General features: G+C 41.8%; 2 protein-coding genes across 2 annotated transcripts in view; both read left to right on the top strand.

The window, feature by feature from the left end:
- Positions 1–22,990, top strand: part of NEK10 (NIMA related kinase 10) — a gene marked incomplete at its 3' end in the record, with an annotated part of 277,172 nt that overhangs the window by 109,425 nt on the left and 144,757 nt on the right. The window lies entirely within an intron of this gene.
- LOC309828731 (metallothionein-1E-like) lies at positions 9,736–10,107 on the top strand. Its single transcript, XM_082664256.1, has one exon. The coding sequence runs from the start codon at positions 9,801–9,803 to the stop codon at positions 10,011–10,013; it is 213 nt and encodes a 70-aa protein (XP_082520382.1). The 5' UTR covers positions 9,736–9,800; the 3' UTR covers positions 10,014–10,107.

Genomic DNA, 22,990 nt, shown 5'->3' with positions numbered 1-22,990 from the left:
ACTTCAGGGTTTTCTATACATGTCATCTGAAAATAGTGACAGTTTTACTTCTTCCCTTCCAATTTGGATTCCTTTTATTTCTTTTTCTTGTCTAATTGCTGTAGCTAGGATATCCAATATTATGTTAAATAGAAATGGTGAGAGTGGGCATATTTGTCTTGAAATAGAAATGGTGAGAGTGGGCATACTTGTCTTGTTTTAGTTTTTCACCATTGTGCATGATGTTAGCTGTGGGTTTGTAACAAATGGCTTTTTTGTTGTGGTATGTTCCCTCTATATCAACTTTTTTGAGAGTTTTTATCATGAATGGGTGTTGAATTTTGTCCAATGCTTTTCTGCATCTATTGAGATGAGCATGTGATTTTTACCCTTCTTTTTGTTATTGTGGTGTATCACATTGATTGATTTGTGGATATTGAACCATCATAGCATCCCTGCTATAAATCCCACTGGATCACAGTGAATTATCCTTTTTATATATTGTTGAATTTGGTTTGCTAACATTTTGTTGAGGATTATTGCACCTTTATTAATCAGAGATATTGGGTTGTAATTTTCTTTTTTCTGTAATGTCTGTCTTGTTTTGGTATCAGGATAATCGTAGCCTTGTAGAATGAATTTGGGAGTATTTCCTCCTCTTAAGTTTTTTTGGATACTTTGAGAAGGATAGGTATTAACTCTTCTTTATATGCTTGGTAGAATTTCCCTGAGCTGTTTGGTCTTGGACTTCCGTTTGCTGGGCATTTTGTTGTTGTTCCAAATTTAGTTTCACTACTAGTGATTGGTCTTGTTCAGATTGTCTGTTTCTTTCTGATTCAGTCTTGGCATGTGTATTTTTCTAGAAATTTGTCCATTTCTTCTAGATTGTCCAATTTGTTGGCATATAACCGTTTGTAGTATTCTCTTATGATTTTTTTGTATCGCTATGGTATTGGTTATTTCTCCTCTTTCATTTCTTATTCTGCTTATTTGGGTCCTTGCAATTTTGTTCTTAATAAGCATTGCTAAAGGCTTACCAATTTTGTTTTCCTGTTAAAAAAAACTAACCCTTGGTTTCATAGATTTATTCTTTTTTTTTTTCTCAATTTTATTTATTCCCACTCTGATCTTTTTATGATCTCCTTCCTCTGCTGACTTTGGGCTTAGTTTGTTCTTCTTTTTCTAAGGTTAAGATGTTTATTTGAGAGATTTTTCTTGTTTCTCGAGGTAGGCCTGTATCATTATAAACTTTCCTCTGAGAACTTCTTTTGCTTTTTCCCATAGATTTTGGAAAGTTGTGCTTTTATTTTCATTTGTTTCAAGGTATTTTCTGATTTTGTCTTTGAATTCTTCATTGACCCATTAGTTTTTTTCATAGCATGTTGTTTAGTCTCCCCATGTTTGTTTTCCCCCTTTTTTTCCTGTAATTGCTTTCTAGTTTCATGCCATTGTGGTTGGAAAAGATGCTTGATATAATTTGTATCCTCTTAAATTTCTTGAGACTTGTTTTGTAGCCTAGAATGTGACCTATCCTGGAGAAAATATTATGTGCACTTGAAAAGAATGTGTATTTTGCCTTTTTTAGATGCAATGTCCTGTAATGTCTATTAAATCCAACTGGTCTAATGTGTTATTTAAGGCCAGTGTTTCCTTATTGATTTTCTGTTCAGAAAATCTGTCCATTGATGTAAGTGGGGTGTTAAAGTCCCTTAATATTATTGTATTACTGTCAGTTTATCCTTTTATATCCGTTAATACTTGCTTTAATTATTTAGGTGCTCCGTACTAGATGCGTATATGTTTACGAATGTTCTATCTCTTCTTGTATCAATCCTTTATCGTTATATAATGTGCTTCTTTGTTTTTTATTATAGACTTTGTTTTAAAGTCTATATTGTCAGATATGAGTATTGCTACCACAGTTTTCCTTTTGTTTCACATGGAATATCTTTTTCCATCCCCTCACTTTCAGTCTGTGTGTGTCTTTAGCTATGAAGTGAGTCTCTTGTAGGCAGCATATAGATGGGTCTTTTTTTTTTTCTATCCAATCAGCCACTCTATGTATTTGGTTTGGGGCATTTAGTCCAAGTGATTATTGATAGGTATGTACTTATTGCCATTTTGTTATTTGTTTTCTGGGGGGTTTTTTTGTAGTTCTTCTCTGTTCTTTTCATTTTCTTTTAGTCTCTTACCTTATGCTTTGATGACCCTCATTAGTGTTAAGTTTGTATTCCTCTCTAGTGTTTGTATATCTATTATAGGTTTGATTTGTGGTTACTATGCAGGTCATATATGTTGACCTGTATCTACTTGTTTTAAATTGATAGTCATTTAAATTCAAATAGATTCTCTAAAAGCTCTACATTTTTTACTCCCTTCCCCAAGCCTTGTGTTTTTGGTGTCATGTTTTGTTTTGTTTTGTTTGCAGTACGCGGGCCTCTCACTGTTGTGGCCTCTCCCGTTGCGGAGCACAGGCTCCGGACATGCAGGCTCAGTGGCCATGGCTCACGGGCCCAGCCACTCCGCGGCATGTGGGATCTTCCTGGACCGGGGCATGAACCCGTGTCCCCTGCATCAGCAGGTGGACTCTCAACCACTGCGCCACCAGGGAAGCCCCAGGTGTCATATTTTAAATCATCGTGGCTATCCCTAAATATTTATGTAGTTATAGTTGATTTTACAATTTTTGTGTTTTAATCTTTTAACCTATTAATCTTATTTAATGGTTGACCCACAGCCTTTACCAGAAGGATTTTCCCCTTCCTATAATTTCTTCCTTCTTGTAGTAACCTTTTCTTTTTCACTGAAAGAAGACCCTTTAACACTTCTTGAAAGATTGGTTTGGTAATGATGAACTCCTTTAGTTTTTATTTGTCTGAGAAGCCCTTTATCTCTTCTTCAATTGTGAATGACAGCCTTGCTGGGTAGAGTATCCTAAGTGGTAGGTTTTTTTTTCCCTTTCAGTCCTTTGAATATATCATACCACTCCCTTCTGGCCTGCAATGTTTCTGCAGAAAGATCAGCTGAAAGCCTTATGGGAGTTCCCTGTAACTGTTTTGACTATTTGTTTTTCTCTTGCTGCTTTTAGAATCCTCTCTTTAACTTTTGCCATTTTAATTATGATAGGTCTTGGTGGGAGTCTCATTGTGTTCTTCTTGCTTGGGACCCTCTGTGCTTCCTATACCTGAATATCTGTTTCCTTCTTTGGTGTCAGGAAATTTTTGAGTCATGATTTCATCAAATACATTTTGTACCCCTTTCTCTCTCTCTTCTCCTTCTGGGACCCATATTATATGAATGTTAGTATGCATGATGTTGACCTAGAGGTCCCTTAAACTAGCCTCATTTTTTTTAAATTGTTTTTTTTTTTTTTTGGTGTTCTGATTGGGTAATTTCCATTATTCTATCTCCCAGATCACTAATATGCTCTTCTGTATCACCTCATCTGCTGTTAATTCCCTCTACTGTACTTTTCATACCAGTTATTGTATTCTTCAGTTCTTTTTTTTTAATATTTTCTAGTTCTTTATTAAAATTCTCACTGTGTTCTTGTATTCTTTTTTTCCCCAAGTTCAGTTAGCATTTTCATTACTATTGCTTTGAACTCTTTATCAGGTAAATTATTTACCTCTGTTTCATTAAGCTTTTCTTTTCAGGGTTTTTTCTTGTTATTTCTTTTGAAATGTATTCTTCTCTGTCTTCTCATTTTGTTTGACTTCCTCTGTCTCTGTAAAATTAGGTGAAACAGTTACCTACTCTGATCTTGAAAGTGTGTCCTTGTGTCCCTATGAAGTCTGTGTGTGCCCAGTGGCTTTGGTGGGAGAGCTGGGTCTGACATTAGCATAGGCCACGTCTTCTCCCAGTGTGCGCTGGCAGCTACCACCTTGGTGGGAGGTAGGGGCAGAGTTGGAGGGGCTAGAGCCAGAGCCAGGTGCAAGCTGGGGCTTCTCCTCTGCTCAGTGGCCATCACCACCCTGTCAAGGGTGCGGTCAGAGCCACAGGGGCTGGAACAGAAGCCCTGAGGAAGTTGGGTTTCTTCCAGGTGTGCTGGCAGTCTCAGCCTTGGTTTGGGATATAGATTCAGGGCCTGAGGGCTTAAGGCTGTACTTCTTTTCTGATTTCACTTTATCCCTGATGTGCTTGCTTGGCTAGAGGCTGGGTTGTGGCTGGAGGGGTTGGTATCACACTACTGAGCTGAGTTTGCTCCCTCCCAAGAGTGCACAGGGACACATGTGCTGGCAATGGCTGCCTACGCCCTGGTCAGAGGCAGGGTTTGGATCCAAGCCAGCTCTGTTCCTTCCAAGTGTGCACACTCTCGTAGTTAGTGGCACCCTCTGCTTTAGTGGGAAGCAGTGCTGGAGCAAGAGGGGCTAGAGCAGGAGCCAGGTGAGGGGTGGGTGGGGGGTGTGATGCAGCAGTCCTGGCTAGCTGGTCAGAGCCCCTGGCAGTTTTCAATGTGCTGCCTCCACACTTTGACTGGGAGCAAGCAAGTCTGTGTGCTCTTCAACAGCAGAGGCCCAGTTTCTTACAGCCCTTTGGTAAGCCCCACTGGGTTTCAAACCAGCTAAGGGGCTTGTCTTCCAGTGTTGTATCCCAGGGCTGGGCTGTCCAATGTGGGGCCGGAATCCCTCGCTCCCCAGGGAGGATCCCTGAGCCTGTGATGTCCCCTCCTCTCCTGTGTCCCTGCTAAGGGTGAAGGTCCCGACCACATCATTCTCCCTTCCTACCGGACTCCGTGTGGATCTTTCTTTACAGCCTTGGTTGCAGAAGAGCTGTTCTGCTCTTCCCCAGGTTGATTTCAGCAAGAGTTGTTGTTTGGATGTGTTCATGAGTGGAGGTGAGCCCAGCATGCTCCTAACCTGCCACCTTGATCATCACACCTCCCATGATCCATTTGTTTAATTGCCCACACTCCTCACTGTATTTATATTTAATTTGTTTCCATTATAGGCCTCTTAATAGCATCCATAAAGCATTAGGATTAGAGGAACCTGAAAAAGACCATTTAATTTGTTTTCCTTTCTTGAAGCCAAGACCTAATAAATGCTTATTTGGTTTATTTTTCACCATCTTCATGACAGGTTAAGGGGAAAACATCTTTTAGAAAAGTGATTTATAAATTCTTTTCATTTTGTGCCTATAAAAATTTCTTTACCAAGAAAGACAAAAAACCAAAAGTGTTCCTATGTCAAATGAAGTCCTTCTCTTATAACTTGACATTTGTTTTGGATTTTAGTGGCCATGCAAAGCAGCTGGTCACTACTTACCATTTAATAATTTTTCACATACTGAAAAATTCTTTAAGTCTTTTTTTCTAAATTTATTTCCTATTTATTCATAGTTCTAACAATTTAAATCAGACTTATAGATATTCCACAAAAGAATCTTCTCATTCCAAACCTTCCATGTCTTAGGAAAGTTGCATGAATTAATCTGATAAGGAGGAATCCCAATTTCTTTTTTAAAGTGCAATTTCAATGTAGCATTTTTGACTCAAATATATATTTTTACTTCAGGACTGATGGAGCAAATTAAAATTCTAAATGCCCCCAAAATATTTTCCAATCTTTCTTCTCTTCCCATTCTCCTTCCCCATGATCACCCTCACTACAGATCCTGGAGTTCCATACACAGTTGGGCTTCAGGCAATTTGGAAAGAATTTGATCAAAAGTAAATTGGTTGTGGTGATAATATAATCAAAATAAAGAAATTACTATGAATAATTATTTTTCATCACTGATTTTTAAAATTTATTGCTAATTTTCAGGAATTTTTACATTGTTTTTGGACATATAAACATTCTAACCTATTTAAAATATTTTCCTTTTATTCCCTGTGTATTTGGTATTTTATTTAATTCATTTTCAGTTATTGTGGTTATTGTACAGTTGAAATGTGACGCTGGTTGGGTTGTTTAGGTAAATATTTGTAAGTGATAGTATAGTAATGTGTTTGTTGACCTAGGAGCCGATCTACAATATATTGTTAACTGAAAAGTTAGATTACCAATTATATATATATAATATATATATAACATATATAATCTATTTAAAACAGAATTATCTAAAAATATTGTCAAATCTGGCAGGCTTTCTATTGTTTCTTTATTACAAAAGCAGTGTATTCTGTTGACCTGAAATAACTAGATTGCCAGATATTTCTCCAACCAAGATGAGTTTATTCTGGATCAGCAGAGAATTGCAGCTTTGGGGTCTACAACCATGGTGAGCTACATGCAAGTCCCTGCACACTGGGGGAAGGAGAACACTTTTACAGAGAGGAAGAGGAATTCAGGAGGGCTGTAGTAAACAGAGTCCATAGCTTTTCATGAACTGAGTCCTTGCTGGGAAAGAAGAGTCTTTCTTCTTGTTGGTCTCAGCTATCTTTGCAGGGCACCAGAGCCACCACTCTGGTCTCTCAACTCTATTTAATTGAGGTTTCTATATATCAGTTTTCATATTTTTCCCTTTTGTTCAAGACCTTTCTCTGAAAGTATCACTGATCAGGAGTCAGGTTTTCTAGTTTCAGCAGCTTTTTTGTCCCTCCAAGTCAGGAAAGACCTTTCCTGGGTGTGGTTTCTCACATCAGAAGGAAAGTACACAGATTGGAAACCTACTGAGGTCACACTCAAGTAACAAGGAATGGTGGGAGGGAGAACTCTCAGGCACTTTTTATCTAAAGCCCATATGTTATCAAGACCAAGGACACTGGAGATCACATGATTGTGTTATGTCATCATCAAACATTTGGTGACAAACTTCCAACAGACCTGGTCCAGCTATCTTGCAAAAGCTGTGTCGTCAGATGTCATCTGCTCCAATTCTGGGAAATCTTTACTTTCAGGTCACCAGGTGATGTGCAGTTTCAGTCAGGGTTTGGTGTTTTCTTTGGGTGTGTCATGAGAATCCAAAGAGAGTCTTCCTTGGAGTTTTGTGGCACAAGGGTTGGTTAACAGTATTTCATGGGGCCTTTTCAGCAAGAGTGAAGAGCATTTATTCTGGAGGTGTCTATTTCAATAGACAAAATCTCCAGGTTGCAATGTGTGATGCTTAAAGTCTTTGTCTCTTGAGAGCACACTGAGAAAAGATTGCTCTACCTAAAACATGGTTGTTTTTTGTTTTTTGGGGTTTTTTTTGCGGTACACAGGCCTCTCACTGTTGTGGCCTCTCCCGTTGTGGAGCACAGGATCTGGACGCGCAGGTTCAGTGGCCATGGCTCACGGGGCCAGCCACTCTGCGGCATGTGGGATCTTCCCGGACCAGAGCATGAACCCATGTCCCCTGCATCGGCAGGCAGACCCTCAACCACTGTACCACCAGGGAAGCCCAACATGGTTTTTTTTTTGGTTTTTGTTTTTGGTTATTTTTAATAGAAGCAATTAGGGCTTTGCAATGTTGGAGCACCTCTCCTTTTATCAGTTGTGGGTCAAAAGAAGCAGGAGCCTAGTGCATTGGGTGTCCTGTGACCATCTCAAAGGGTAAGAGTTTGAGTTCCAAAAGGGTGGATCTGAGATTTAGAACGACCAACATGGATGCTGTTGGCCAAGGTGTATGGAGGGCCTCTAAAAATTTTGCCAGTTGAGTCCTATAATGCCATTATTGCATTCAACTAAACCAGAAGATTGAGGATGGTAATCACAGTGAAAGTGCTATAAGACAAGCCAAAGAGTACAGATGTGCTGAAGCACCTGGCCAGTAAAATGGGTTTCTTGATCCCTATGAAGTTTGAGAGAAGTTCCCCAGGTAGGGATATTCTTTTACAAAAGGACTTTAGCCACAGAGGAGGTGGTAGCCTGTCTGCAAGGGAAGGCTTCAGTTCAGTGTGAAAACATACAGACCAACACTAAAACATATTTACATCCATGAAACAGAGGAAGTTGTATGAAATCCATTTGCCAGAACTTGAATGGTCCATTAGGCAATTTAAAATGTCTGGGAGCAGTATGAACAGTTTCTCTGGGTTGTATTTTAGGTGGGACAAGTGAGGCAGGCACCTTTTGTAGCCTCATTTATGTTTCCCCACCAGTATTGATTCATGAAGGCTGTCATTTTGTCAGTAGGCCAGTGGTTGAATGCATGCACAGTGGTGAGGAGTGAGAATTTTAGAGCCTTAGGTGGGACTGGGTTGTTATTTGGTTCAAACCAGAGGTTTCTCTTTTATCAAACCAAAAATTGTTGAATTTCCAACAATTTCCAATTGTTGTTTTTCCTTTCCTGAGGCCAGTTGTTGGGCTTCTCTAGCCAGTTTTTCTAAACTATCATTTGGGGAAATATCCCTTTGGACCGTGACAGAGGTTTGGCTACTGTTGGTCCCTTTAAGGGCAGCATTCCTTGTGGAAATGTCAGCAAGGTTATTTCCCCTGGTTTCCAGAGAGTCAAGTTTAGAATGCCCTGGAATCTAAGTGGCCGGTAGCAGTATTACATTTAATAATTCCTGAACATAGGGGCCAGTTTAAATTTCATTTCCTCTGGAAGTAAGGAAGACACATTTCTTCCACATTATTTCAAAATCATGAGCTACTCTGAAAGCATATCAGTATAAATATTGGCAGTTTTGTCCTAGGCTAAAGTACAAGCCCATGTAAGAGTACAATTCATCCTGTTGGGTTGAAGTAGCCATAGGTAAAGATGCTGACTCAACAACATTAAAATAAGTTGTAATAGCATCCTCAGCAGAGTATTTGCCATTGTTACCTTTTAAATAAGAACCACCAGTGAACCATGAAAAGTCACCTTTACCCAAGGATTTTCTGTAGGTCATTTCAAGGAGTCAGGAAGTGGTCCATCAGCGTTAAACAGTCATAAGGGAATTAATCAGTGATGGAGGGATGAAAAGTAGCCAGGTTAAGGTTATTACAACGTAAAAGAATTATGTGAGGGACAGGTAACAAAAATACTTCATAGGAGGTGAGGTGGCTTGATGAGAAGTGTTGGGCATGATGAGAATTCCGAAGGGATTCTGCTGCATGAGGTACAAAAATGGTTAAAGGGTATACTATAATTTTCTCAGTAGCCTTCACCAAAAGAGCAGTAGCTATAATGGCTCTAAAGCAAGGCGGGTATCCCTGTGCCACAGGGTCCAGTTGCTGACTATAATATACTATGGGTTGATGGTGGTCCCCGTGTTTTTGGGTCAGTACTGCAAGGGCATTACCTTCCTTTTCATATACAAAAGGAAAAGGGGAATTTGATAATTGGGATGCCCAAGAGCAGGCGGGTTCATCAAACTCTCTTTTAAGGCCTTGAAAGCTATGTCATCCGGTTCTTCCCATAAAATTGAGTTCGGGTTGTTATTGTTGAGAGGTTTGGCCGTAAGAGAGAAATTTGGAATCCAGTTTTGGCGATCACCAACTAGCCTGAGAAAACCTCTAAGTTGGTGCTTAGTTTTGGGTTTGGGGAAACTTAGGACAGCATGAAGTCTATCTGGATCTGGGTGTAACCCCTGTTCTAAGCTGCCCTAAAAGTGGAACCTGGGTTTGGCAAACTGCAATGTTTTTTTGGTGACCTTATGTCCCCTTAAGGCTAAAAGCTGTAACAAGTGAATGCTGTCTTCCTGTGAGGAGGCTTGAGAAGGAAAGCAAAGAAGCAAGTCATCTACATACTGCAACAAAGTAGAAATTCTAGGGAATTTTATATCATTCAGATCAGCCTTCAGGATTTGTGAGAAATAAAAAGGATTCAGCAAAATCCTGAGGCACTACTGCCCGGGTGAATTATTTTCTTCCTAAGTGAAGGCAAAAGGGTATTGGCCACGCCCCCTCGACGTCCTTGCCATACTTCGTGCCGCAGTCTCCGGACCCCAGCCTCCGCTTCCTCTCGCCATGGATCCCAACTGCTCCTGCACCGCGGGTGGATCCTGCACGTGTGCCGGCTCCTGCAAATGCAAAGAGTGCAAATGCACCTCCTGCAAGAAGAGCTGCTGCTCCTGCTGCCCTCCGGGCTGTGCCAAGTGTGCCCAGGGCTGCATCTGCAAAGGGGCCTCGGAAAAGCTGCTGTGCCTGATGTCGCGGAGAGCCTGCCCCGGGTGTAAATAGAGCAACCAGGACAAACCTACATTCCTCTTTTTTTTTTTTTTGTCCTATAAAATATAAGAATGATAATAAAAGTGGCTGGTTTTAAAAAAAAAAAGGGTATTGGCCAGCTTCATCATCTAGTATACTAAAGAATGTACTGCATAAATCAATTTCAGTAAAGAACTGACTTCCAGTTGGAATGGATGTTAGTAATGTACCAGGATTAGGAGCAACAGGGTACCCAGAGATAACAATGTTGTGTATTGCTCAGAGGTGTTACTGACCAGGGTTCTTGGCCTCCTTAATCCATAGAAATTGATAAAAGGCCAGATGAGAAGTTCAGATAAGCTTTATTGGGACTCATGCTGCAGCAGGAGGGAGCAAAAACAAGTAACAGGGTCCCTTGCTCGCTCCCTAAGCTGGGGGGGGGGGGAAGGGGCGAGCTGGTCCCTTAAATGGGGTGAGCCTAGCGGGAGATACATGGGTCAGACTGGAGGGCTGGCTTAGGTGGTCTGCCCCCCCACTTGGTGGTGCTGTGTGCAGGGATCATGCAGAGGACCTGCTTTTGATCGTGACACCTCAGAAGTGGCAGTTGGGTTTTTGGTCTTTTTGTATCTTGTTGTTCATAATTTGTACCAACTGCACATGTAAGCAGTTATTTTTAATCCCTTAGAGTTTCTTTGTATTGTTTTGCTCAAGGAGACTAGGAGACCTTTGCCCAGGTGTAAGCACTACAGCAAAGGGTCCCAGGTCCCAGGTCCCACCCTATTTCAGAGGTCCTGGACAAACCTCCACCCTCAGCCCTTAAGTTTTCTTACCAGTAAAATAGCTATGTTATAGGGACAACGGATAATGAGGCTTTGAGCCTTGTAATTTTCTATTACGGGTTTTATGCCTTGAAGTGCTTCTTTATTTATAGGATATTGATTAATTATTGGAAGAAGTTTTGAGGGATCTGGTTTTTGTTTTCTTTTGTTTTGTTTTGTTTTGTTTTGTTTTGTTTGCGGTATGCGGGCCTCTCACTGTTGCGGCCCCTCCCGCTGCGGAGCACAGGCTCCAGACGCGCAGGCTCTGCGGCCATGGCTCATGGGCCCAGCCGCTCCGAGCCATGTGGAATCTTCCCGGACCGGGGCACGAACCCGCGTCCCCTGCATCGGCAGGCGGACTCTCAACCACTGCGCCACCAGGGAAGCCCCTGTTGTTGTTCTTTTTTAAACATCTTTATTGGAGTATAATTGCCTTACAGTGTTGTGTTAGTTTCTGCTGTATAACAAATTGAATCTGCTATATGCATACATATATCCGCATATCCCCTCCCTCTTGCATCTCCCTCCCACCCTCCTTATCCCACCCATCTAGGTGGTCGCAAAGCATGGAGCTGATCTCCCTGTGCCATGCAGCTGCTTCCCACTAGCTAGCTATTTTACATTTGGTCGTGTATATATGTCCATTCCACTCTCTCACTTCGTCCAAGCTTACCCTTCCCACTCCCCGTGTCCTCAATTCCATTCTCTATGTCTGCATCTTTATTCCTGTCCTGCACCTAAGTTTATCAGAACCATTTTTTTTTTAGATTCCATATATACATGTTAGCATACACTACTGCTTTTTCCCTTTCTGACTTATTTCACTATGTATGACAGACTCTAGGTCCATCCACCTCACTACAAATAACTCAATTTCATTTCTTTTTATGGCTGAGTAATATTCCATTGTATATATGTGCCACATCTTCTTTATCCATTCATCTATTGATGGACACACTTAGGTTGTTTCCGTCTCTGGGCTATTGTAAATAGTGCTGAATGAAAATTGTGGTACATGACTCTTTTTGAATTATGGTTTTCTCAGTGTATATGCCCAGTAGTAGGATTGCTGGGTCATATGGTTGATCTATTTTCAGTTTTTTAAGGAACCTACATACTGTTCTCCATAGTGGCTGTACCAAATAACGTTCCAACCAACAGTGCAAGAGGGTTCCCTTTTCTCCACAACCTCTCCAGCATTTATTGTTTGTAGATTTTTTGATGATGGCCATTCTGACTGGTGTAGGTGATACCTCATTGTAGTTTTGATTTGCATTTCTCTAATGATGAGTGATGTTGAGGATCTTTTCATTTGTTTGTTGGCAATCTGTGTATCTTTTTGGAGAACTGTCTATTTAAGTCTTCTGCCCATTTTTGGATTGGGTTTTTTTTTTTTTTTTTTTTTGATATTGAGCTGCATGAGCAGCTTGTAAATTTTGGAGATTAATCCTTTGTCAGTTGTTACATTTGCAAATATTTTCTCCCATTCTGAGGGTTGTCTTTTTGTCTTGTTTATTGTTTCCTTTGCTGTGTAAAAGCTTTTAAGTTTCATTAGGTCCCATTTGTTTATTTTTGGTTTTATTTCCATTTCTTTAGGAGGTGGGTCAAAAAGGATCTTGCTGTGATTTATGTCATACAGTGTTTTGCCTATGTTTTCCTCTAAGAGTTTTATAGTGTCTGTCCTTACATTTAGGTCTTTAATCCATTTTGAGTTTATTTTTGTGTATGGTGTTAGGAAGTGTTCTAATTTCATTCTTTTACATGTAGCTCTCCAGTTTTCCCAGCACCACTTACTGAAGAGGATGTCTTTTCTCCATTGTATACTCTTGCCTCCCTTATCAAAGATAAGGTGACAGTATGTGCGGGGGTTTATCTCTGGGCTTTCTATCCTGTTCCATTGATCTATATTTCTATTTTTGTGCCACTACCATACTGTCTTGATTACTGTAGCTTTGTAGTATAGTCTGAAGTCAGGGAGCCTGATTCCTCCAGCTCTGTTTTCCTTTCTCAAGATTGTTTTGGCTATTCGGGGTCTTTTGTGTTTCCATACAAATTGTGAAATTTTTTGTTCTAGTTCTGAGTAAAATTCCATTGGTATTTTGACAGGGATTTCTTTGAATCTGTAGATTGCTTTGGGTAGTAGAGACATTTTCACAATGTTGATTCTTCTAATCCAAGAACATGGTATATCTCTCCATCTATTTGTATCATCTTTGATTTCTTTCATCAGTGTCTTATAATTTTCTGCATACGGGTCTTTTGTCTCCTTAGGTAGGTTTATTCCTAGATATTTTATTCTTTTTGTTGCAATGGTAAATGGGAGTGTTTTCTTGATTTCACTTTCAGATTTTTCATCATTAGTATATAGGAATGCCAGAGATTTCTGTGCATTGATTTTGTATTCTGCTACTTTACCAAATTCATTGATTAGCTCTAGTAGTTTTCTGGTAGCATCTTTAGGATTCTCTATGTATAGTGTCATGTCATCTGCAAACAGTGACAGCTTTACTTCTTCTTTTCCGATTTGGATTCCTTTTATTTCCTTTTCTTCTCTGATTGCTGTGGCTAAAACGTCCATAACTATGTTGAATAAGAGTGGTGAGAGTGGGCAACCTTGTCTTGTTCCTGATCTTTGTGGAAATGCTTTCAGTTTTTCACCATTGAGGATGATGTTTGCTGTGGGCTTGTCATATATGGCCTTTATTATGTTGAGGAAAGTTCCCTCTATGCCTACTTTATGCAGGGTTTTTATCATAAATGGGTGTTGAATTTTGTCAAAAGCTTTCTCTGCATCTATTGAGATGATCATATGGTTTTTCTCCTTCAATTTGTTAATATGGTGTATCACATTGATAGATTTGCGTATATTGAAGAATCCTTGCATTCCTGGAGTAAACCCCACTTGATCATGGTGTATGATCCTTTTAATGTGCTGTTGGATTCTGTCTGCTAGCATTTTGTTGAGGATTTTTGCATCTATGTTCATCAGTGATATTGGCCTGTAGTTTTCTTTCTTTGTGACATCCTTGTCTGGTTTTGGTATCAAGGTGATGGTGGCCTCATAGAAGGAATTTGGGAGCGTTCCTCCCTCTGCTATATTTTGGAAGAGTTTGAGAAGGATAGGTGTTACCTCTTCTCTAAATGTTTGATAGAATTCGCCTGTGAAGCCATCTGGTCCTGGGCTTTTGTTTGTTGGAAGATTTTTAATTACAGTTTCAATTTCAGTGCTTGTGATTGGTCTGTTCATATTTTCTATTTCTTCCTGATTCAGTCTTGGCAGGTTGTGCACTTCTAAGAATTTGTCCATTTCTTCCAGATTGTCCATTTTATTGGCTTAGAGTTGCTTGTAGTAATATCTCATGATCTTTTTTATTTCTGCAGTGTCAGTTGTTACTTCTCCTTTTTCATTTCTAATTCTATTGATTTGAGTCTTCTCCCTGTTTTTCTTGATGAGTCTGGCTAGTGGTTTATCAATTTTGTTTATCTTCTCAAAGAACCAGCTTTTAGTTTTATTGATCTTTGCTATTGTTTCCTTCATTTCTTTTTCATTTGTTTCTGATCTGATTTTTATGATTTCTTTCCTTCTGCTAGCTTTGGGGTTTTTTTGTTCTTCTTTCTCTAATTGCTTGAGGTGCAAGGTTAGGTTGTTTATTTGAGATGTTTCCTGCTTCTTAATGTGGGTTTGTATTGCTATAAACTTCCCCCTTAGAACTGCTTTTGCTGCATCCCATGGGTTTTGGGTCGTTGTGTCTCCATTGTCATTTGTTTCTAGGTATTTTTGATTTCCTCTTTGATTTCTTCAGTGATCACTTCATTGTTAAGTAGTGTATTGTTTAGCCTCCATGTGTTTGTATTTTTTACAGATCTTTTCCTGTAATTGATATCTAGTCTCATGGCGTTGTGGTCAGAAAAGATACTTGATACAATTTCAATTTTCTTAAATTTACCAAGGCTTGATTTGTGACCCAAGATATGATCTATCCTGGAGAATGTTCCATGAGGACTTGAGAAAAATGTGTATTCTGTTGTTCTTGGATGGAATGTCCTATAAATATCAATTAAGTCCATCTTGTCTAATGTATCATTTAAAGCTTGTGTTTCCTTATTTATTTTCATTTGGCTGATCTCTCCATTGGTGAAAATGGGGTGTTAAAGTCCCCTACTATGAATGTGTTACTGTCGATTTCCCCTTTTATGGTTGTTAGTATTTGCCTTATGTATTGAGGTGCTCCTATGTTGGGTGCATAAATATTTACAATTGTTATATCTTCTTCTTGGATCGATCCTTTGATCATTATGTAATGTCCTTGTCTCTTTTAATAGTCCTTATTTTAAAGTCTATTTTGTCTGATATGAGAATTGCTACTCCAGCTTTCTTTTGGTTTCCACTTGCATGGAATATCTTTTTCCATCCCCTTACTTGCAGTCTGTATGTGTCCCTAGGTCTGAAGTGGGTCTCTTGTAGACAGCATATATAAGGGTCTTGTTTTTGTATCCATTCAGCCAATCTGTATCTTTTGGTGGGAGCATTTAGTCCATTTACATTTAAGGTAATTATCTATATGTATGTTCCTATTCCCATTTTCTAAATTGTTTTGGGTTCGTTATTATAGGTCTTTTCCTTCTCTTGTGTTTCTTGCCTAGAGAAGTTCCTTTAGCATTTGTTGTAGAGCTGGTTTGGTCGTGCTGAACTCTCTCAGCTTTTGCTTGTCGGTAAAGGTTTTAATTTCTCCATCAAATCTGAATGAGATCCTTGCTGGGTAGAGTAGTCTTGGTTGCAGGTTTTTCTCCTTCATCACTTTCAGTATGTCCTGCCACTCCCTCTGGCTTGTAGGGTTTCTGCTGAGAGATCAGCTGTTAACCTTATGGGGATTCCCTTGTGTGTTATTTGTTGTTTTTCCCTTGCTGCTTTTAATATGCTTTCTTTGTATTTAATTTTTGACAGTTTGATTAATATGTGTCTTGGCGTATTTCTCCTTGGATTTATCCTGTATGGGACTCTCTGTGCTTCCTGGACTTGATTAACTATTTCTTTTCCCATATTAGGGAACTTTTCAACTGTAATCTCTTCAAATATTTTCTCAGTCCCTTTCTTTTTCTCTTCTTCTTCTGGAACCCCTATAATTTGAATGTTGGTGCGTTTAATGTTGTCCCAGAGGTCTCTGAGACTGTCCTCAGTTCTTTTCATTCTTTTTTCTTTATTCTGCTCTGCAGTAGTTATTTCCACTATTTTATCTTCCAGGTCACTTATCCGTTCTTCTGCCTCAGTTATTCTGCTATTGATCCCATCTAGAGTACTTTTAATTTCATTTATTGTGTTGTTCATCATTGCTTGTTTCATCTTTATTTCTTCTAGGTCCTTGTTAACTGTTTCTTGCATTTTGTCCATTCTATTTCCAAGATTTCGGATCATCCTTACTATCATTATTCTGAATTCTTTTTCAGGTAGACTGCCTATTTCCTCTTCATTTGTTAGGTCTGGTGCATTTTTATCTTGCTCCTTTATCTGCTGTGTGTTTTTCTGTCTTCTCATTTTGCTTATCTTACTGTGTTTGGGGTCTCCTTTTTGCAGGCTGCAGGTTCGTAGTTCCCGCTGTTTTTGACGTTTGTCTCCAGTGGCTAAGGTTGGTTCAGTGGGTTGTGTAGGCTTCCTGGTGGAGGGGACTAGTGCCCGTGTTGTGGTGGATGAGGCTGGATCTTGTCTCTCTAGTGGGCAGGTTCACGTCTGGTGGTGTGTTTTGGGGTGTCTGTGGCCTTATTATGATTTTAGGCAGCCTCTCTGCTAATGGGTGGGGTTGTGTTCCTGTTTTGCTAGTTGTTTGGCGTAGGTTGTCCAGCACTGTGGCTTGCTGGTCATTGAGTGAAGCTGGGTGCTGGTGTTAAGATGGAGGTCTCTGGGAGATTTTCGCCGTTTGATATTATATGGAGCTGGGAGGTCTCTTGTTGACCAGTGTCCTGAAGTTGGCTCTCCTACCTCAGAGGCAGAGCCCTGACTCCTGGCTGGAGTACCAAGAGACTTTCATCCACACGGCTCAGAATAAAAGGGAGAAAAAGTAGAGAGAATTAGTAGAAGTATGAGGAAAGAATGTAGGAAAGGAGGGAAGGAAGGAAGAAAGAAAGAAAGAAAGAAGCAAAGAAGGAAAGAAGACAAGAAAGAAAGGAAGGAGGGAGGGAGGGAGGAAGGAAGGAGGGAAAGAAGGAAAAAAGACAGAAAGAAGGAAGATACAGTAAAAATAAAATAAGGTATAATAAAGTTATTGAATTAAAAAATACTTATTTAGAAAAAAAAAAAGGACGGATAGAACCTTAGGACAAATTTTGGAAGCAAAGCTATACAGACAAAATCTTACACAGAAGCATACACATACACCCTCACAAAAAGAGGTAAAGGGGGAAAAATCATAAATCTTGCTCTCAGAGACCACCTCCTCAATTTGGGATGATTCGTTGTCTAAAGGAGGGAAGGAAGGAAGGAAAGAAAGAAAGAGAGAAAGAACGAAGGTAAAGTATAATAAAGTTATTAAAATTAAAATTAATTATTAAGAAAAAAAATTTTTTTAAAAACCATGGACAAATAGAACCCTAGGACAAATGGTGGAAGCAAGACTATACAGACAAGATCTCTCACAGAAGCATACACATACACATTCACAAAAAGAGGAAAAGGGAAAAAAATCATAGATCTTGCTCCTAAAGTCCACCTCCTTAATTTGGGTTGATTGGTTGTCTATTCAGGTATTCCACAGATGCAGGGTATATCAAGTTGATTGTGGAGCTTTAATCCGCTGCTTCTGAGGCTGCTGGGAGAGATTTCTCTTTCTCTTCTTTGTTCTCACATCTCACAGGGGCTCAGCTTTGGATTTGGCCCTGCCTCTGCATGTAGGTCGCTGGAGGGCGTCTGTTTTTTGCTCAGACAGGACGGGGTTAAAGGAGCCGCTGATTCGGGGGCTCTGGCGCACTCAGGCCGGGGGGGAGGGAGGGGCACTGCGTGCGGGGCGGGCCTGCGGCGGCAGAGGCCTGCGTGACTTTGTACCAGCCTGAGGCCCGCCGTGCGTTCTCCCGGGGAAGTTGTCCGTGGATCCCGGGAACCTGGCAGTGGCGGGCTGCACAGGCTCCGCGGAAGAGGGGTGCGGAGAGTGACCTGTGCTCGCACACAGGCCCCTTGGTGGTGGCAGCAGCAGCCTTAGCATCTCCCGCCCGTCTTTGGGGTCCGTGCTTTTAGCCGCGGCTCGCGCCCGTTTCTGGGGTCCGCGCTTTTGGCCGCGGCTTGCGCCCGTCTCTGTAGTTCCTTTAAGCAGCGCTCTTAAATCCCTCTCCTCGCGCACCAGGAAACAAAGAGGGAAGAAAAAGTCTCTTGCCTCTTCGGCAGGTGCAGACTTTTCCCCGGACTCCCTCCTGGCTAGCCGTGGGGCACTAACCCCTTCAGGCTATGTTCAAGCCACCAACCACAGTCCTCTCCCTGCGCTCCGTCCGAAACCGAAACCGAGCCTCAGCTCGCAGCCCCGCCCACCCCGGCGGGTGAGCAGACAAGCTTCTCGGGCTGGTGAGTGCCGGTCCGCACCGATCCTCTGTGCGGGAATCTCCCCGCTTTGCCCTCCGCACCCCGTTGCTGTGCACTCCTCCGCGGCCCCGAAGCTCCCCTCTCCGCCTCCCGCAGTCTCCGCCCACGAAGGGGCTTCCTAGTGTGTGGACACTTTTCCTCCTTCACAGCTCCCTCCCACTGGTGCAGGTGCCGTCCCTATTCTTTTGTCTCTGTTTTTTCTTTTTTTCTTTTGCCCTACCCGGGTACATGGGGAGTTTCTTGCCTTTTGGGAAGTCTGAGGTCTTCTGCCAGCCTTCAGTAGGTGTTCTGTAGGAGTTGTTCCACGTGTAGATGTATTTCTGGTGTATCTGTGGGGAGGAAGGTGATATCCGCGTCTTACTCTTCTGCCATCTTCAAGGTTCCCCCCATTTATTTAGTCTTGAAGGTTTTTACCTTACTCCTTCATCTGTAACAAATTTATTTTTCATTTCTTTTTTTTTCTTTTTTTTTTGGATGGGTGGTGCTGTATTCCTGTCTTACTGGTTGTTTGGCCTGAGGCATCCAGCAGTGGAGTTTGCAGACAGTTTGATAGAGCTGGGTCTTGGTGCTGAGATGAGGACCTCCAGGAGGCCTCACTCTGATTGATATTCCCTGAGGTCTGAGGTTCTCTCTTTCTCCAGTGGTTTGGACTTGGAGCTCCCACCACAGGAGCTCGGGCCCAACCTCTGGCCTGGGAACCAAGATTCCACAAGCTTTGTGGCACAGTGAAAAAAAAAAAAGGAAGAAAGAAAGAAGAAAAGGAGAAGTACAATATCAAAGAATAAAAAACAAAATAAAATTAGAAAGATAAAAAATATATTAGGAAAAATAAAACTCTAATTGAAACAAATGCAACATGTTAAGATAAAACCAAACAGAAAAAAGGAAAAAAAAAGTGTGTGGGGGGGAACAATCCAAAAGGAGAGATCACTAACAAAATATAAAGAATAAAGTAAAATTAGAAAAAAGATTTATTAGGAAAAATAAAAATATAAAAGAATCAACAACAATGAATCAAGAAGGCAAAACAGAACCCCAATCTAAAGGAGGAAAAAAGAAAAGAAAAGAAAAGAAAAGCCCTGACTATGGGGGCAGAATTTAGGCAGGGGGTGGAACTTAGGCAGGGGCGTGGGTTTGGGTGGGCTGGGGCAACGTTCAAGCATGGGGCAGGGCCTCTAGTTAAGACCTCTGCAGAAGGGGAGAGGCAGCAAGTCGAAAGGTGGGCCTCTGGAGTGTGGGGGTTCCGGAGTTTGGAGGTGGGGCCCTGAGTGAGGCTATGTGGATTGGGTTTAGGCCCAGCTTGTTGGAGGGGGGTCTCCGAATGTAGGGGTAGGGCCCTGAGTAGGGGTGCAGGAGCGGCGCTTGGGTTCTGCACTCTAGGAGGGGGGCTCCAAGGGCAGAGGATTAGGCCCAGTAGTCCAACAGGCCCCAGTGCCTAAGTGGACAGGGAAAGCACTGGCCCTATTCCCTTCTGTTCCTTCACACCCCTCCCCCACTGTCTCCCCCAGGGTCTCCCCCATTACAGCTGGATCCCTAACCGTGGGTGGGTCCCACTGGGTGTAGGAACTCCTGCCCTCCCCCAGCCACCCCTCAGGACTGCGGGTCCTGGAGGTCCGACCTTTACTTTTGCTCCCCCTTCCCGCCCTCCCACTCCCTCAGGATCTGCACGGATGGAGGGGACCTCGCTGAACAGAGGATCAAGCCCAGGACCTCAACAGGTTCCTGGGGGGCCAAGTGGGCAGGGGAAATCTGACCACACTCCCTTTTGATCCTCTGCCCTCAAATGGTTCCCCAATTTCCCCGTTTGGGCATGGGATACCTTCCCCTCCCCCAGCCACCCCTCAGGGGCACCAATCTCGTCCTGCCTCCACTTCTCCTCCCCCTTCACTCCCCCCATGCCCCACGTCCTACCCGGTCACTGGGGGTTCCTCCCATCCCCTTAGGTGTCCGTCGTCCCCCACCGGTGCCTGGTAGGTGCCCTAGTTCGAGGGATCTGTTTGAATGTTGATGGGAGGTGCACTGAGAATTTTGCCAACATCAGTTTGAGATTTTGCCTGTAAGGAAGGTGGTAGCTGATTTAGTAGAGACAAATGATCAGTATTTCCAGAATCTGCTCTAGTACCATCAGAGATGGAACAAATAAAAGATGTAGAGGGGTAATTTAATTCATCTGGAGAATTACTTTGATGACTACTGTCAATTTATAGAACTATTTCCCCCTTTTAGGAGAAAGAAATTCCAGCATGTTACTTCTCTAAGAATTCTAGGCCTAATAAATGTGTAGGAGTAGAGGAACTAAGGAGAAAAGGGTGTGTATCTTTCAAAGGGCCTAAACAAAAGGGAATAGGTTCAGAGACAGGAACCTTTTGAGGTTCATTATGAGTTAGGAAAGACAGGGCCAGGCCCAAGGACAGCCTCCCCATGCTAGGCATTAGGCAGAAGGCAAAGCCACCTCCTTATTTTGCACTTAATGAGGCATGGAGGAATGGCATCTAGAACAGCAACTTTGTAGTATCTGAGCAAGAAACTTTAACCATGAAAACCATGGAGCACGTGCAATCAAAATGCACATGTTGCTGATTACCCTGTACGACCTTCCACGTGTGGTGCTCGATTAGTAAGGGGTGGTTTAAGGGAAAACAGCTCTTGTATGGTGGCTTCAGGAGACAAATGTGCAGGAATGCCTAATGCCTACACATGAGGAGGCTGTCCTTGGGCCCAGCCCTGTCCTTCCTGCTTCAATTAGAGATCCCACTATTTGAAGTGTTTTAGTACTCCAAGGCAGGGGCTGCTTCATAGTAGTGGGGTTGAGCACCAAGAGTGTGGCTCTAGTGTCAGCCTGAGAGATTCATCCCCAATCTGGAAAAATGTTTCCCCAATCTGGAAAAATGTTTCCCCAATCTGGAAAAATGTTTCTCCAAGTCAATTAAGGAGGAGGATTGGGAAGAGGCCCTGTAGTTCCTCATAGCCCCATCACTGAGAATTGGGAAGATGATGGAAAGACTGGTTAGAGGGCTGAAGGCACCTAAAGTGTAAATTTGTAACAATCATTTTTCCAATGTCCTGGCTCTTTGTGATAGTAGCAAAAACTAGAAGGGTTTTGGTTTCATTTAGGAGCCTTCAGTTGCTAGAGTGGAAGAGTAAGAATTTTGGTGACCTTCCTTGGAGGTGACCCATTTGAGTACAAGAGAGCTGGTTTGCCATTAACTAAATCTGGAGTGGACATAGTTTCCCATTCCATCCTGGTCCTTTTTACTAAAAGGGAAAAGTCCCTGTTCAGCCCATTAATAAACATAGATTTAAAAGCTACTAGGGTAGAATCATCATCTGAAGGAAGACCAGAATTTTCTTTAGAAACAGTCTGAAGTTTATTGTAATAGTCATGAACAGGTTCATTAGATTTTTGTGTTCAAGCCTGAATTTTGTTCTGATCAACAGGCTTTGGAAAAGCCCTAGAAATTGCTTATTGAAGTCACCTAGCAATTGCCTGAGCATGATCATATAATAAGTTAGGGGGCTAGGCTCCCAGTTGTAATTCTAGAGACCTTTCAGGACTTTCCCAATTAGCAATTTTCATCCAATACTGGGCCTGGCCTTTACCAACAAGCACATGAACTAGGTGATATAAGTCAGAGAAACCAGGTTGATAAATCTGAATGACTATATTAAATCCCTCAGCAAATCTGTATAGATCTTTAGTTACTTTGGGAAAAATCCTTGACTATGGCTCTCAGCTTCAGTCAAGGGAATATAAGAAATTAAAAGTTTAGCCTCTGGATTCTCAGAAGGCTTGATATTAAAGGAACCATTTCTGTTAACTTCAGAGGAAAAATGAGAGGGGAGAGTTTCAGAGAAAAGGGAAGTTTGGTGAGAGAATTAGTATTGTTGCCGAAACCTGGCTTCTGTTCACCAGTGCCAAATAGAGATGCTGAGACAGAGTTTGGAGAAGTAGAAAAGAGTGTCTTTATTGCTTTGCCAGGCAAAGGAAGCCATAGCAGGCTAACACCCTCAAGACTGTGCCCCTCTTCCTGGGAAATAGGAAGGGGTCTTATAGTTTCAGGGTGGAAAATAGGGCTGTAGATAAGGATCGGGGCTGATGAATTCTTGCATTTTTCTTTCCTCGTGGAGACACTGAGATCATCAGAGCCGGCGTCAGGTGGTTCTGGTGGTCCTTGAGGTTATTGTTCCATGACCTTCTTTCTAGAATGAAGAATGCTCACAAAGGAAAGGAGTGTTAGGGACTGTTGTCTTGGAGAAGTAAACACCAGGTGCACAGTACAACTTTAACTGGAAGGCAGTCATTTTCAGAGTGCAATTAAACAAGAAAGAGAGGGGGGAAAAACAGAAAGAATAAGGGCTGAACAAGGGCTAACAACCTGGGGGGCGTCTCATCTAGTTTCTGCTACAGCAGTGTTGGGGGACTGATGGCCTAGGGGAGGCATGTGCAGCATAGAACGAAGAGAGACAAGATGTTATCAGAGGGAGACAAAGAAGCTGAGGGAGAGGAAACTGAAACTTTGGGAGCCATTTTATCTTTTTATCATTTGTTTGCCTTAGTTAATCTTAAAGTCTTATTTTACCAAGAGGCAATTTGAGACTCTTGATAACATTGGGAAGCCTCAAAATACCAG

This window comes from Grampus griseus (genome assembly GCF_964374135.1).
Source record: "Grampus griseus genome assembly, chromosome: 10".
Lineage (NCBI taxonomy): Eukaryota > Metazoa > Chordata > Mammalia > Artiodactyla > Delphinidae > Grampus > Grampus griseus.
The sequence above is the reverse complement of the archived record's forward strand: the minus strand, read 5'-3'. Positions and strand labels throughout refer to the sequence as shown.

What these genes read in the sequence shown, in the direction of transcription:
- LOC309828731 (XM_082664256.1), top strand. Translation starts at nt 9,801, where the DNA reads ATGGATCCCAACTGCTCCTGCACCGCGGGTGGATCCTGCACGTGTGCC.